Here is a 12426-nt window from a genome sequence, read left to right as displayed (position 1 = left end):
TTGCCCCAGCATTCGCAGCCGTATGGGCGCTACAAGCTATCTCAGCAGGTCAAGCGCAAATTGACGCAGCCACACGCACGTCCGCGCCGCAGGTGGCGTCCATAACCTCTCAGACGTCAGCATTTGCGTCTTACGCTATTAATGCTGTCCTGGACTCTGCGAGCCGTACGGCGGTTGCATCCGCCAATTCGGTGGTACTCCGCAGGGCCTTGTGGCTACGGGAATGGAAGGCAGATTCTGCTTCCAAAAAGCGCTTAACCAGTTTGCCAATTTCTGGCGACCGATTGTTTGGCGAGCGTTTGGATGAAATCATCAAACAATCCAAGGGAAAGGATACATCCTTACCCCAGCCCAAACCGAACATACCCCAACAGAGGAGGGGGCAGTCGAGGTTTCGGTCCTTTCGGGGCGCAGGCAGGTCCCAATTCTCCTCGTCCAAAAGGCCTCAGAAAGATCAAAGGAACTCTGATTCATGGCGGTCTAAGTCACGTCCTAAAAAGACCACCGGAGGTGCCGCTACCAAAGCGGCTTCCTCATGACTTTCGGCCTCCTCAATCCGCATCCTCGGTCGGTGGCAGGCTCTCCCGCTTTTGCGACACCTGGCTGCCACGGGTAAAAGACCGGTGGGTGAGAGACATTCTGTCTCACGGTTACAAGATAGAGTTCACCTCTCGTCCCCCGACTCGATTCTTCAGGTCATCCCCGCCTCCCGAGCGAGCCGAGGCTCTTATGCAGGCGCTGGGCACTCTGAAGGCAGAAGGAGTGGTGGTCCCTGTGCCTCTTCAGCAACAGGGTCACGGTTTTTACTCCAACCTGTTTGTGGTCCCAAAGAAGGACGGGTCTTTCCGTCCTGTCCTGGACCTGAAACTGCTCAACAAACACGTAAAGACCAGGCGGTTCCGGATGGAATCCCTCCGCTCCGTCATCGCCTCAATGTCCCAAGGAGATTTCCTTGCATCGATCGATATCAAAGATGCTTATCTCCACGTACCGATTGCTCCAGAGCACCAGCGCTTCTTGCGCTTCGCCATAGGAGACGAACACCTGCAGTTCGTGGCACTGCCGTTCGGCCTGGCAACAGCCCCACGGGTTTTCACCAAGGTTATGGCTACTGTAGTAGCGGTCCTCCACTCTCAGGGTCACTCGGTGATCCCTTACTTGGACGATCTGCTGATCAAGGCACCCTCTCAAGAGGCATGCCAACACAGCCTCGACGCTACTCTGGAGACTCTCCAGAGTTTCGGGTGGATCATCAATTTTCCAAAGTCAAATCTGACACCGGCCCAATCGCTGACATATCTTGGCATGGAGTTTCATACCCTCTCAGCGATAGTGAAGCTTCCGCTGGTCAAGCAGCGTTCACTACAGAAAGGGGTGCAATCTCTCCTTCAAGGTCAGGCACACCCCTTGAGGCGCCTCATGCACTTCCTGGGGAAGATGGTGGCAGCAATGGAGGCAGTCCCTTTCGCGCAGTTTCACCTGCGTCCTCTTCAATGGGACATCCTACGCAAATGGGACAGGAAACCGACGTCCCTCGACAGGAACGTCTCCCTCTCTCAGGCGACCAAAGCTTCCCTTCGGTGGTGGCTTCTTCCCACTTCATTATCGAAGGGGAAATCCTTCCTACCCCCATCCTGGGCGGTGGTCACGACGGACGCGAGTCTGTCAGGGTGGGGAGCGGTTTTTCTCCACCACAGGGCTCAGGGTACGTGGACCCAGCAAGAGTCCTCACTTCAGATCAATGTTCTGGAAATACGGGCAGTGTATCTTGCCCTGAAAGCGTTCCAGCAGTGGCTGGAAGGCAAGCAGATCCGAATTCAGTCGGACAATTCCACAGCGGTGGCATACATCAACCACCAAGGCGGCACACGCAGTCGGCAAGCCTTCCAGGAAGTCCGGCGGATTTTGATGTGGGTGGAAGCCACGGCCTCCACCATCTCTGCAGTTCACATCCCAGGCGTGGAAAACTGGGAAGCAGATTATCTCAGTCGTCAGGGCATGGACGCAGGGGAATGGTCCCTTCACCCGGACGTGTTTCAGGAGATCTGTTGCCGCTGGGGGGGTGCCGGACGTCGACCTCATGGCGTCCCGGCACAACAACAAGGTACCGACGTTCATGGCACGGTCTCAAGATCCCAGAGCTATGGCGGCAGACGCCTTAGTTCAGGATTGGTCGCAGTTTCAGCTCCCTTATGTGTTTCCTCCGCTGGCACTGTTGCCCAGAGTGTTACGCAAGATCAGGGCCGACTGCCGCCGCGTCATCCTCGTCGCTCCAGACTGGCCGAGGAGGTCGTGGTACTCGGATCTGTGGCATCTCACGGTCGGCCAACCGTGGGCACTACCAGACCGACCAGACTTGCTGTCTCCAACGTCCGCCAAGATCTACCACAGGACGTGGAAAATTTTCCTGTCGTGGTGCTCTGCTCAGGGTTTTTCTCCCTGGCCTTTTGCCTTGCCCACTTTTCTGTCCTTCCTTCAATCTGGACTGGAAAAGGGTTTGTCGCTCGGCTCCCTTAAGGGACAAGTCTCAGCGCTCTCTGTGTTTTTCCAGAAGCGCCTAGCCAGACTTCCACAGGTACGCACGTTCCTGCAGGGAGTTTGTCACATCGTTCCTCCTTACAAGCGGCCGTTAGAACCCTGGGATCTGAACAGGGTGCTGATGGTTCTTCAGAAACCACCATTCGAGCCAATGAGGGATATTTCTCTCACGCCTTTCGCAGAAAGTGGTTTTCCTAGTAGCAGTCACTTCTCTTCGAAGAGTGTCTGAGCTGACAGCTCTGTCATGCAAAGCCCCCTTCCTGGTGTTTCACCAGGACAAGGTGGTTCTGCGTCCGGTTCCGGAATTTCTCCCTAAGGTGGTATCCCCCTTTCATCTCAATCAGGATATCTCCTTACCCTCTTTTTGTCCTCATCCAGTTCACCAATGTGAAAAGGATTTGCACTTGTTAGATCTGGTGAGAGCACTCAGACTCTACATTTCTCGTACGGCGCCCCTGCGCCGCTCGGATGCACTCTTTGTCCTTGTCGCTGGCCAGCACCCAATTGTCTGGGTCTCCCAATTGGAGCTAGAAGAAAAGGAATTTACGGTAAGTAAACAAAATTCCCTTCTCTTTAAACTTTAAAAAAAAACAAAACTGATAAGTGGAGTGTGCAATATTATCTCACTCCAGAAGTTCATTAAGGATCTCTGAATGATCCAATGTTGTCCTAAATGAATGATGACGATAAATATAAGCCACCTGTGTGTAATCAAGTCTCCGTATAAATACACCTGCTCTGTGATAGTCTCAGTGTTCTGTTTAAAGCGCAGATAGCATCATGAAGACCAAGGAACACATCAGGCAGGTCCGTGATACTATTGTGGAGAAGTTTAAAGCCGGATTTGGTTACAAAAAGATTTCCAAAACATTAAACATCCCAAGGAGCACTGTGCAAATGATCATATTGAAATGGAAGGAGTATCATACCACTGCAAATCTACCAAGACCCGTCCGTCCATCCAAATTTTCATCTCAAACAAGAAGACTGATCAGAGATGCAGCCAAGAGGCCCATGATCACTCTGGATGAACTGCAAAGATCTGCAGCTGAGGTGGGAGAGTCTGTGGATAGGACCACAATCAGTCGTACACTGCACAAATCTGGCCTTTATGGAAGAGTGGCAAGAAGAAAGCCATTTCTCAAAGATATCCATAAAAAGTGTTGTTTAAAGTTTGCCACAAGCCACCTGGAAGACACACCAAACATGTGGAAGAAGGTGCTCTGGACAGATGAAACCAAAATCGAAATATGTGGGCACAATGCCAAACGATATGTTTGGCGTAAAAGCAACGCAGCTTCAGTATGTCCCAGGTTTCTGTGTCAGTCAATGAAGCGACTGAGAAAAGTAGATTTTTGCTACTCACCATAAAATCTGTTTCTCGTGCGTCTTCATTGGGAACACGTCTTCTCCTTTTTCTCAGTTTGGCACGAATTAGGTTGTTTTCTTTTTCCTTTCAGTTTTTTTTTTTTTTGCTTCTCCAACTGCTATTTCATTAGACTGAAGAAGTCAACGACCAGCACACAAGATATAGTCAGCTGGGGAAAAGTTAATTTCTTATGCTATATATAATATCGGTGACCACAAACCAGCCCACAATTCTGTGTCCCTCACTGAAGGGTAGTGGGAAACAGATTTTACAGTGATTACCAAAAATCTACTTATTTATACACTATGCATCAGCACACTGTGATTTATGAAAACATGAATGTTGTTGTGAATGTAAAAAGGTACTTTAGTTAACAACAATTTTTGATCAAGAAATGACAAAGCCATCCAACCACAACAATGTGTACTTTAAGTTTTGGATGGTCTTCATTACCAATGACTCATTCCACCCATCATTTCCAGAAAGGTTTTCATTAAGATTTCAGCATATATCCCAACTCTTCTACAGTTCACAAGGTCTGTTTGGGTACATTAACAGGTTAGTCATTAGTTAGGGACCATCCTGAATTAAGGTACGCCTTGTTCAATGGCATTTTCATACCTAAATAAAAAATGTGAAAGGGTTAGTTCCATCTTCAAGATTCTACCCTAATGTGTAGTAGATGTAATAATAAGAATATTAGCAAATACCTCCAATTTGAAATGTAGCATAGTTCTACTGAAAATGTACATCAGTTACCTCATTTACAGGGCATTACAGTAGCTAAGGTATTCAAGGTTACAGCCACGCATATAGGGACAGTTTGTTGCTAATTATTGTAACCCTGAATACCTAAGCTACTACTATGCCTGCACATGGGGTAAGTGACCTACCTTATCAGGAAAACTATACTACATTTCTAGTTGGAGGAATTTACTAATATTATTATTGCACCTACTCCATATTGGGATAGTATCATGGAGATGGTAATACCCCTTTTAAGTATTTTATGTTTTGTATAAGTATAGCAATAGTTCATTTATTTGTTAATCGTTGTGTGCTGACACATAGAGTATGTATGTGTTTGTATATTGGTTACAGTGTACATTAAGGCATACGCGAGGTTCGAGTTGACACTTTCAGGAACCGTGGGTTTCACTACCCATGCACCCATTTCTTCTTTCCTGGTATATTTGCACTTACACGGGGAGGGATTAGTTCATCAGTACTTCCAGCTCTTGTGGATCTTCATGCAGGCTACGTTGATCACCTTTTGTTTTATAGTAGTTCTAGTTACATCGTTCTAATCCAGAAACCATTATATAACTAAGTTGACAGCTATTATTTTCACAGTTCACCATTCTTTTTCTGTGTCTTTTTATTCAGGTAAAGGAGAAGATTATGATGCCCTCAGCATTAATGCTGATACATATGACAGTGACATAGAAGGGGCAAGCTGTGAAGAGCGTATCCATGAAATACCAGTTACAACTGCTACTAAAGCCACGGGACAACCTGACGACCTTGTGATGGACATTGAGAAAAGTGTGAATGAAATTTTGGGGCTTGCTGAGCCAGTGGTAGAAGAAGTACCTTCTGTCCCTGCCGCTGTACTCCCAGAGGACATTCAGCCCTCCGCTCAGCAGCTTGAACTGCTGGAGTTAGAAATGAGAGCTCGTGCGATTAAGGCCTTGATGAAGGCTGGCGATGTGAAGAAGACCTAGAGGGATTGTGTCATCAGAGTCAGCCCCCATGTACTGTTCTTGTCCTTACCTCCCAAAACTCCTGATTTTGTAGAGAGAAGCTGTGACTAGCCAGGCATTGTAGGGAAAATGTAGTGATATGATGCCCATTTATGTGAATAGCCTCTTTGTAATACAATTACTACTTAAGTCCACTTGGACAGGAGCCACTATTAGGCCTAAGCCACACGGCGAGAAAAACAGTGTGAGTGGAGTGCGATAAAACATCGCATTCCCCTCGGACCAATTCTAGCCTGTGTGTCAGCACACATGAGCGATTATTTTCTCAGCCCTAATCGGACTGAGAAAACAATCGCAGCATGCTGCGATTGTAATCTGAGACTTTCTCTCGCACCCATTCAAGTGAATGGGGCGAGAGAAAAATCGCACTGCACTCGCGGTACACCGGTGTATTGCTAGTGCAGTGCGAGAATGGCAATAGCCGGCTACGCAGGAGAGAGGGAGAGAAATCCCTCCCTCCCCTCCTGAGTGCCGGCCCGCCCCCTGCAGCTGAGGTCTGCTCGCACGAACGGACCTCAGTTGCAAGGACACACGCATGACACTCTGCTCTGCTGTACTGCCAGCACGAGCCGAGTGTCATGCAAGTGGATCGCAGTAGTCCCCGTGTGGCCCCAGCCTTACAGAAAGGCTCTCTGTTCTGAATTCCCTCTAGTATGTCTATAGGTCCTGATAAGATATATAAGCAGGGGTTGTCTTTAACTGTTTTCTCTTGTATCTTATTGTTTATTATTAATATTATTGTATTTAATTCATTTTTCATTCCTGACCAGGGTTTACATTAAAACTTGGTTGTCCCCTTCAATGTTTTCTTTCTCCTAATATTCAATCATTTTAGGAATTTCAGCATTCATTTCTTAGTAAAATTGTATTTTGTCATCTATTTTTAATTTTCTAATTGCTGATAAGAAATTGTTGTGTTTCTTCTACATATTATTCTGGGGACAGCCATCTTGATTGAGTTGCTGAATTGCGCACCTACTATGGTAGCAGTTAAGAGATGTGCTTTAGAATATGTGCATATAATGTCTTTTTGTGCCTGAAACCTCCCTAAAAAAAGCGACAAAAATATGTAAAAAAAAAATAAAAATAAAAGCACAGCCGTATCAAAATGACTTACTCACTCTACATATTTTCTATATATTTTTAACTGTTTCAGGCTTTGAAAGTCGCAAAGCAGCAAAAAGAAGAGACTGCTCCATTGTTATGGTGGCTTCTGCTATTTTATATATACAAAGGGAAAAAAAGACGCTCCCAAAAAAGACGTCTCAGTTTAAACACTACTGGCATCTTCCTGAAGAGTCATATTAATGAAATTATGCAGGTACATCAGCATCTAAAAAACATGGTGTATATACCCTAGAGTCCCCACATGGACATCAAAAGTTAATAAGTCCTCCTCAGACTATTGTTTTGTTTTTTGTTTTTTTTTAATCCGGTTCATTTTTATTTTTTTTATTATTTATTATTATTATTATTATTATTATTAATCAACAAAAAAACACATGGTATATGTAACAGTTCCTTCCCCTGGGAAAAGAATTCAGGAAAAGGGATAAGACCGTCTCTGGTCGCCAGAATAACATTGGTTCTATACAATAAGATGGAGTAACATAAACAAATAATGCACCTGTAGCCCACAGCCACCATCAATACACGTCACAGAATAAATTATTCACTTTAGCATAGTCCTCTCTACCGAACCATGTCACATAATGCAGATCCGAATTATATAAAAGACCACCCTAGATCAGAAATTAGTTAACCAGTGATAAGGAGAAGGTCCTGATCTCCCATAGTATCCTGCAACAATACCGGGGAGGGAAGACCCAGTGTATCTAGCCTCGCCCCCCAGATTTTATAGAATTTTTTTGAGCGCATTTCGTTTAAGATACACTCCCCTCTCCAGCCGAAGTATATTATTGACCCTCTCCCTAAAGCCTGCTTTACACGAGATGATAAATTGTGCGATAGCACAATCGATCGTACCCGCCCCCGTCGTTTTTGCGTCACGGGCAATTAGTTGCCAATGGCACACAAACTCGTTTACCCCGTCACACGTACTTACCTTCCGGACGACCTCGCTGTGGGCGACGAACGTCCACTTCCTGGAGTGGGCGGGACGTTCTGCGTCACAGTGACGTCACACGGCAGGCGGCCAATAGAAGCGGAGGGGCGGAGATGAGCGGGATGTAAACATACCGCCCACCTCCTTCCTTCCATTTAGCCGTCGGGTGCCACGGGAGGCAGGTAAAGCTGTTGTTCATCGTTCCCGTGGTGTCACGTAGCAACGTGTGATGCCTCGGAATCGATGAACTACCGCCGCCATTTTAATTAAACAATTTTATGAACCCTAGCGACGAGTACACGACTCACGATTTGTGAGTGATACTGCGTCGATAGGAGGTGTCACACGAAACCACGTCGTGCGGTATGCCGGATGTGCGTCACAAAAACAGTGATCCCAACGACATATCGCACAATCTATCGTCTCGTGTAAAGCCCGCTTAAGGCCAGACTACTGTTTTCTAGGCGTGCTCTGGGATCTATGCAGGTTGGGAAGAAAGTAAGCTGCGACAATACATTTAATAAAGGGTGGGTTTTGTTTTTATTTTTGTAGCTATTCTAAAAACACTTGACCATTGTAACATGATATAAACTTAGAAATTTCAATCCAGTATTAAAACATACTGAACAAAGAATAAAAACGCAACACTTGTTTTTGCTCCCATTTTTCATGCGCTGAACTCTAAGATCTAAGACTTTTTTTATGTACACGCGTTTTCTCTCAAATATTGTTCACAAATGCAGTTTTATCACACAGCACATTGCCACAGATGTCGAAAGTCTTTAGTGAGTGTAAAATTGGCATGCTGACTGCAAGGTTGTTACCCGTGAATTGAATGCTCATTACTCTACCATAAGCCATCTCCAAAGGTGTTTCAGAGAGTTTGGCAGTATATGCAACCGGTTTCACAACTGCAGCTAAGGATCTCAACAACGAGCATTTTCGCATCCAAGATCAACTGAGACAAGCCATCTGGACAACTGTTTCAATAATTTGTTTGCATTACCAAATAATTTCTGTACAAACTGTCAGAGACCGTCTCAGGGAAGCTCGTCTACATGCTCGTCGTCCTCATCGTGCTTCCACCTGAGTGCAGTTCGTCTTAACAGACTTGAGTGAGAAAACGCATATATTCGATGGCGCCTGGCATGTTGGAGAGGTGTTCCAATTTTCACTGTACAGGGCAGGTGGCAGACTGTGTATTGCATCGTGTTGGTGAGTGGTTTGGTGATGTCTGTAGTCACAGTGCAGAGTAAACTACCCTATTCTCATTAGCACAAGAAAGTACAAGAAGCAATGGGATGAAACTTAAAGGAAGAACATTCAGATTAGACATTAAGAAAAACTTTCTGACAGGGCAGTCAGGGAGTGGAACAGGCTACCGCGGGAGGTGGTGTGCTCTTCCTCAATGGAAATCTTCAAGCGAAATCAGGATAAACATATAGCTGGGATGATTTAGTAACATCTGCACTTGCAGGGGGTTGGACCCGATGGCCCTTGAGGTCCCTTCCAACTCTACCAATCTATGATTCTATGAATAGAGAGCCTTATGGTGATGCTGAGGTTATGGTATGGGCAGACGTATGTTATGGGCAGTGAACACAGGTTCATTTTATTGATTCCCCTTGTTGTGCCAGTCATCCATGACCATCATCACGAAAATCAGTGTAGCACAGGACTTCTTAATATAGGGATGCCTATTACAGATGTATAAGTGGTGTGGCTATTAGAATAAGTGTAAGTACAGTGTACAGGTGGCTAAATTTTGCATAAGGGGTTTAAGTGGCAGAAATGAAAGCCATTACACGTAAGACATCAGACACGTAACTGATTCCACAATGAATTGACTTGTGCTCTTTATAAGTTTTGTTTTACCATGTTATATCACTGTTGGGAATAGTATATTGTATATCGTACCTTTTATTTTTTTGTTACAACCTTTCTAATATATTTCTATTCCTTTGAAATAATTAATTACCCTCTCCTTTTCTACCCTACAGCTCCAAAAAATTAGCACAGCTTTAGACTACCAACGTTAATGAGGGTACCCTCTCCACAATTTTACATTGCTAGGCTACTTTTAATATTAATATACTGTATATTTTTTTCTTATTTTCTACTGTCCAAATCTGGGTGCATCTTATAATAGAGCATTTTATAGTCTAAAAAATATGATATAACATTGTTGCACAATGTCTCCTGAATGTTGTCATACCCCATATGTTGTCAGAAACTACTGTTTGGCCTCACCAGAGCGTAGAAGGAAGGAGTGTTATCTGGCGTTTGCAGCACAGATTTTGCTGGAATAATTTGTGGGCAAATTTACGGAGTTCCTAATGTACCAGAACAACACAAAAATCCCCCAAAGTGACCCCATTTTACAAATTATATCTCTAAATCAATTCATCAACAGCTGCAATGACTATTGTGATAGCACAGATTATTTTACTTTGTAACATTTACTCCATGTTGGGTTTTTTTTTTTCAAGAAAATTGAAAAAATGCCAGTTTAGTACTCATACATTCTACCCAGACACACACCCCATAAATTATGTGGTCTTTCCCCACTGCAGTAATGCCAAACATGTGGCCGCCAATTATGGTTCAGTTAAACTATGGTGCTCAAGAGGGAGAGGTGCAATTGGATTTGGGAGTGCCGATTTGACTGTATTTTATTTAAAGGGGTTGTCCACTATTCAGGTAACCCCTTCTCAATCCCTTTGTTTCCACACAGTAGAATAATAACTCCTATACTCCCCTCCAGTGTCGGCACTGCCTCTCCCGGGGATCGTGTAACATTGTCTTGTTAGCCATGCGGCCAATATGCTCTGCCTTCCTTGAGAAAGCGCTGGTGACGAAACGCGCGTCTGATTGCGTGCGGGGGTCTCCAATATGGGTAAGCTCCACTTGTTTGGGCCACTTTAGTCTGGTGATGTAGGGACAACCTCTGACAATGAGGTTTGCATGGACACTAAAATTGTATATTATACCCCCATCTATACATTGTTGATAGGGTGGAAACCATTTATACAGATAGGCTAATTGCTATGCTGAGAACTTACATGGGGATTTACGTGAGCGCAGGATAAATGTGAGCTTTACCTTACTGTGATCTTTGGGAGGCAGAATAAACAAATCAACAGCAGCTGACAAATTGGCTTTATTTATTTTATTATGCCATTTACGTAGCTGTATAAGTGATAAGGCAGCTTTATTCCTCATGTCATGCGAGGGTTTATTTTTTTTGCGGGATGAGTTGGAGTTTTTATTGGTACCCTTTTGGGACATTTAATATTGTTTGATCGCTTTCTATTCCACTTTGTAAGGCAAAATCAAGAAGAAACCGTAATTCAGGAATGTTTTTTGTTTTTTAATTTACAACATTCACCATATCTTAAAAGACAATTTTATTCTTCAGCTCAGTACAAATACAGCGATACTACATTTATATTGCTTTTTTTTTTTTTGTTTAGACACTTTTACACAATAAAAACAATTTTATAGAAAAAAAATGTTTTTGCAGTGCTGTATTCTGAATATCATTTTATTTTTTGTACTGGTTGAGATATTTGGCGGCAGGTTTACAGCGGGACAAGATGACATTATCTGTGGTACCATTTTTATTTACATGCGACTTTTTGATCTCTTTTCATTCCACTTTTATGTCAGCTGTATTATGAAAAGACCGTTTTTGCTACTACTTTTTTCTTTTTACAGTTTTTACTGCAGGGGTTAATTAGTGTGACAGTCATATAGATCGTTTTGTTTCAGACGAGGCAATACCAAATATGTGTACCTTTTTTTGTTTTTTACTTAAATATACATATTAGTATCATTTATTTTTCATTTTTTGTTCTTTATTGTCTGATTTTTTTTTTTTAAATATTTTTACAGTTTTTTTTTCCACTTTTTTTATTTATTTCTTATATGGGACTTTATTTTTTTCATTAGGGCTCTTTTCCACTTCCGTACCGCTTCCAATGCGAGAGCATCGTAAGCAATATGCTAATGACCTTCTGCTGCGTGCGTCAGCTCGAGGGTCGTGACTGTGATGTGGTCTTGCGATCGTATCACAGCCTCGGAGAAGATGGAGGGAGTACTTTCTCCTATCTTCTCTGCTGTCTGTCTCTGCATGCACCGCACTGCAGTTGCATAACATGCGAGTGCAGTGCAATGTTTCACATGCTCCCTTAGGCTATGTGCGCACGTTGCGTAAATACATGCAGTTACGCTGCGCTTTGTAGCTTAGCGTAACTGCATGCGTCCTGCGTCCCCTGCACAGTCTATGGAGATTGTGCAGGGGCCGTGCGCACGTGGCGTTTTAGAGCGCAGAGCTTCGGCTACTGCCAAAGCTCTGCGCTCTAAGAAGTGACATGTCACTTCTTTCCTGCGCTTTGCCGGCAGCTCCTGCTCTGTCTATGGCAGGAGCTGCAGGCAGAGCGCATGGAATCGGCTTCACTACGGACATTTCTGCAGCGATTTAAAGCGCACATGTGCTCTTCAGATTGCTGCAGAAATTTCTGCAGTGAACTGTACGCAACGTGCGCACATAGCCTTAGGCTTGTAATAGGGTGCGTGAGCCAAGTCTCACTGCCAAACGCAGCATGCTACAATTGCACCGAGAGCATGATTCGTGTTGAGAAATAATAAGAAAGAGGAAACTGCCTCATTGATTAATACTGGTTCAAGTG

General features: G+C 44.3%; 1 protein-coding gene across 2 annotated transcripts in view; it reads left to right on the top strand.

Moving 5' to 3' along the window:
• Nucleotides 1-6992, top strand: part of CAAP1 (caspase activity and apoptosis inhibitor 1) — a 72048-nt gene extending 65056 nt beyond the window's left edge. For both annotated transcript variants that reach the window (XM_075316795.1, XM_075316801.1), the window contains exon 6: nt 5294-6992. In XM_075316795.1, coding sequence (XP_075172910.1) covers nt 5294-5631 — 338 coding nt within the window. In that variant the 3' untranslated portion in view covers nt 5632-6992. The remainder of the gene's footprint in view (nt 1-5293) is intronic.
• The last annotated feature ends 5434 nt before the right edge of the window (nt 6993-12426 follow it).

This window comes from Anomaloglossus baeobatrachus, chromosome 1 (genome assembly GCF_048569485.1).
Source record: "Anomaloglossus baeobatrachus isolate aAnoBae1 chromosome 1, aAnoBae1.hap1, whole genome shotgun sequence".
NCBI classification, from domain to species: Eukaryota; Metazoa; Chordata; class Amphibia; order Anura; family Aromobatidae; genus Anomaloglossus; species Anomaloglossus baeobatrachus.
The sequence above is the reverse complement of the archived record's forward strand: the minus strand, read 5'-3'. Positions and strand labels throughout refer to the sequence as shown.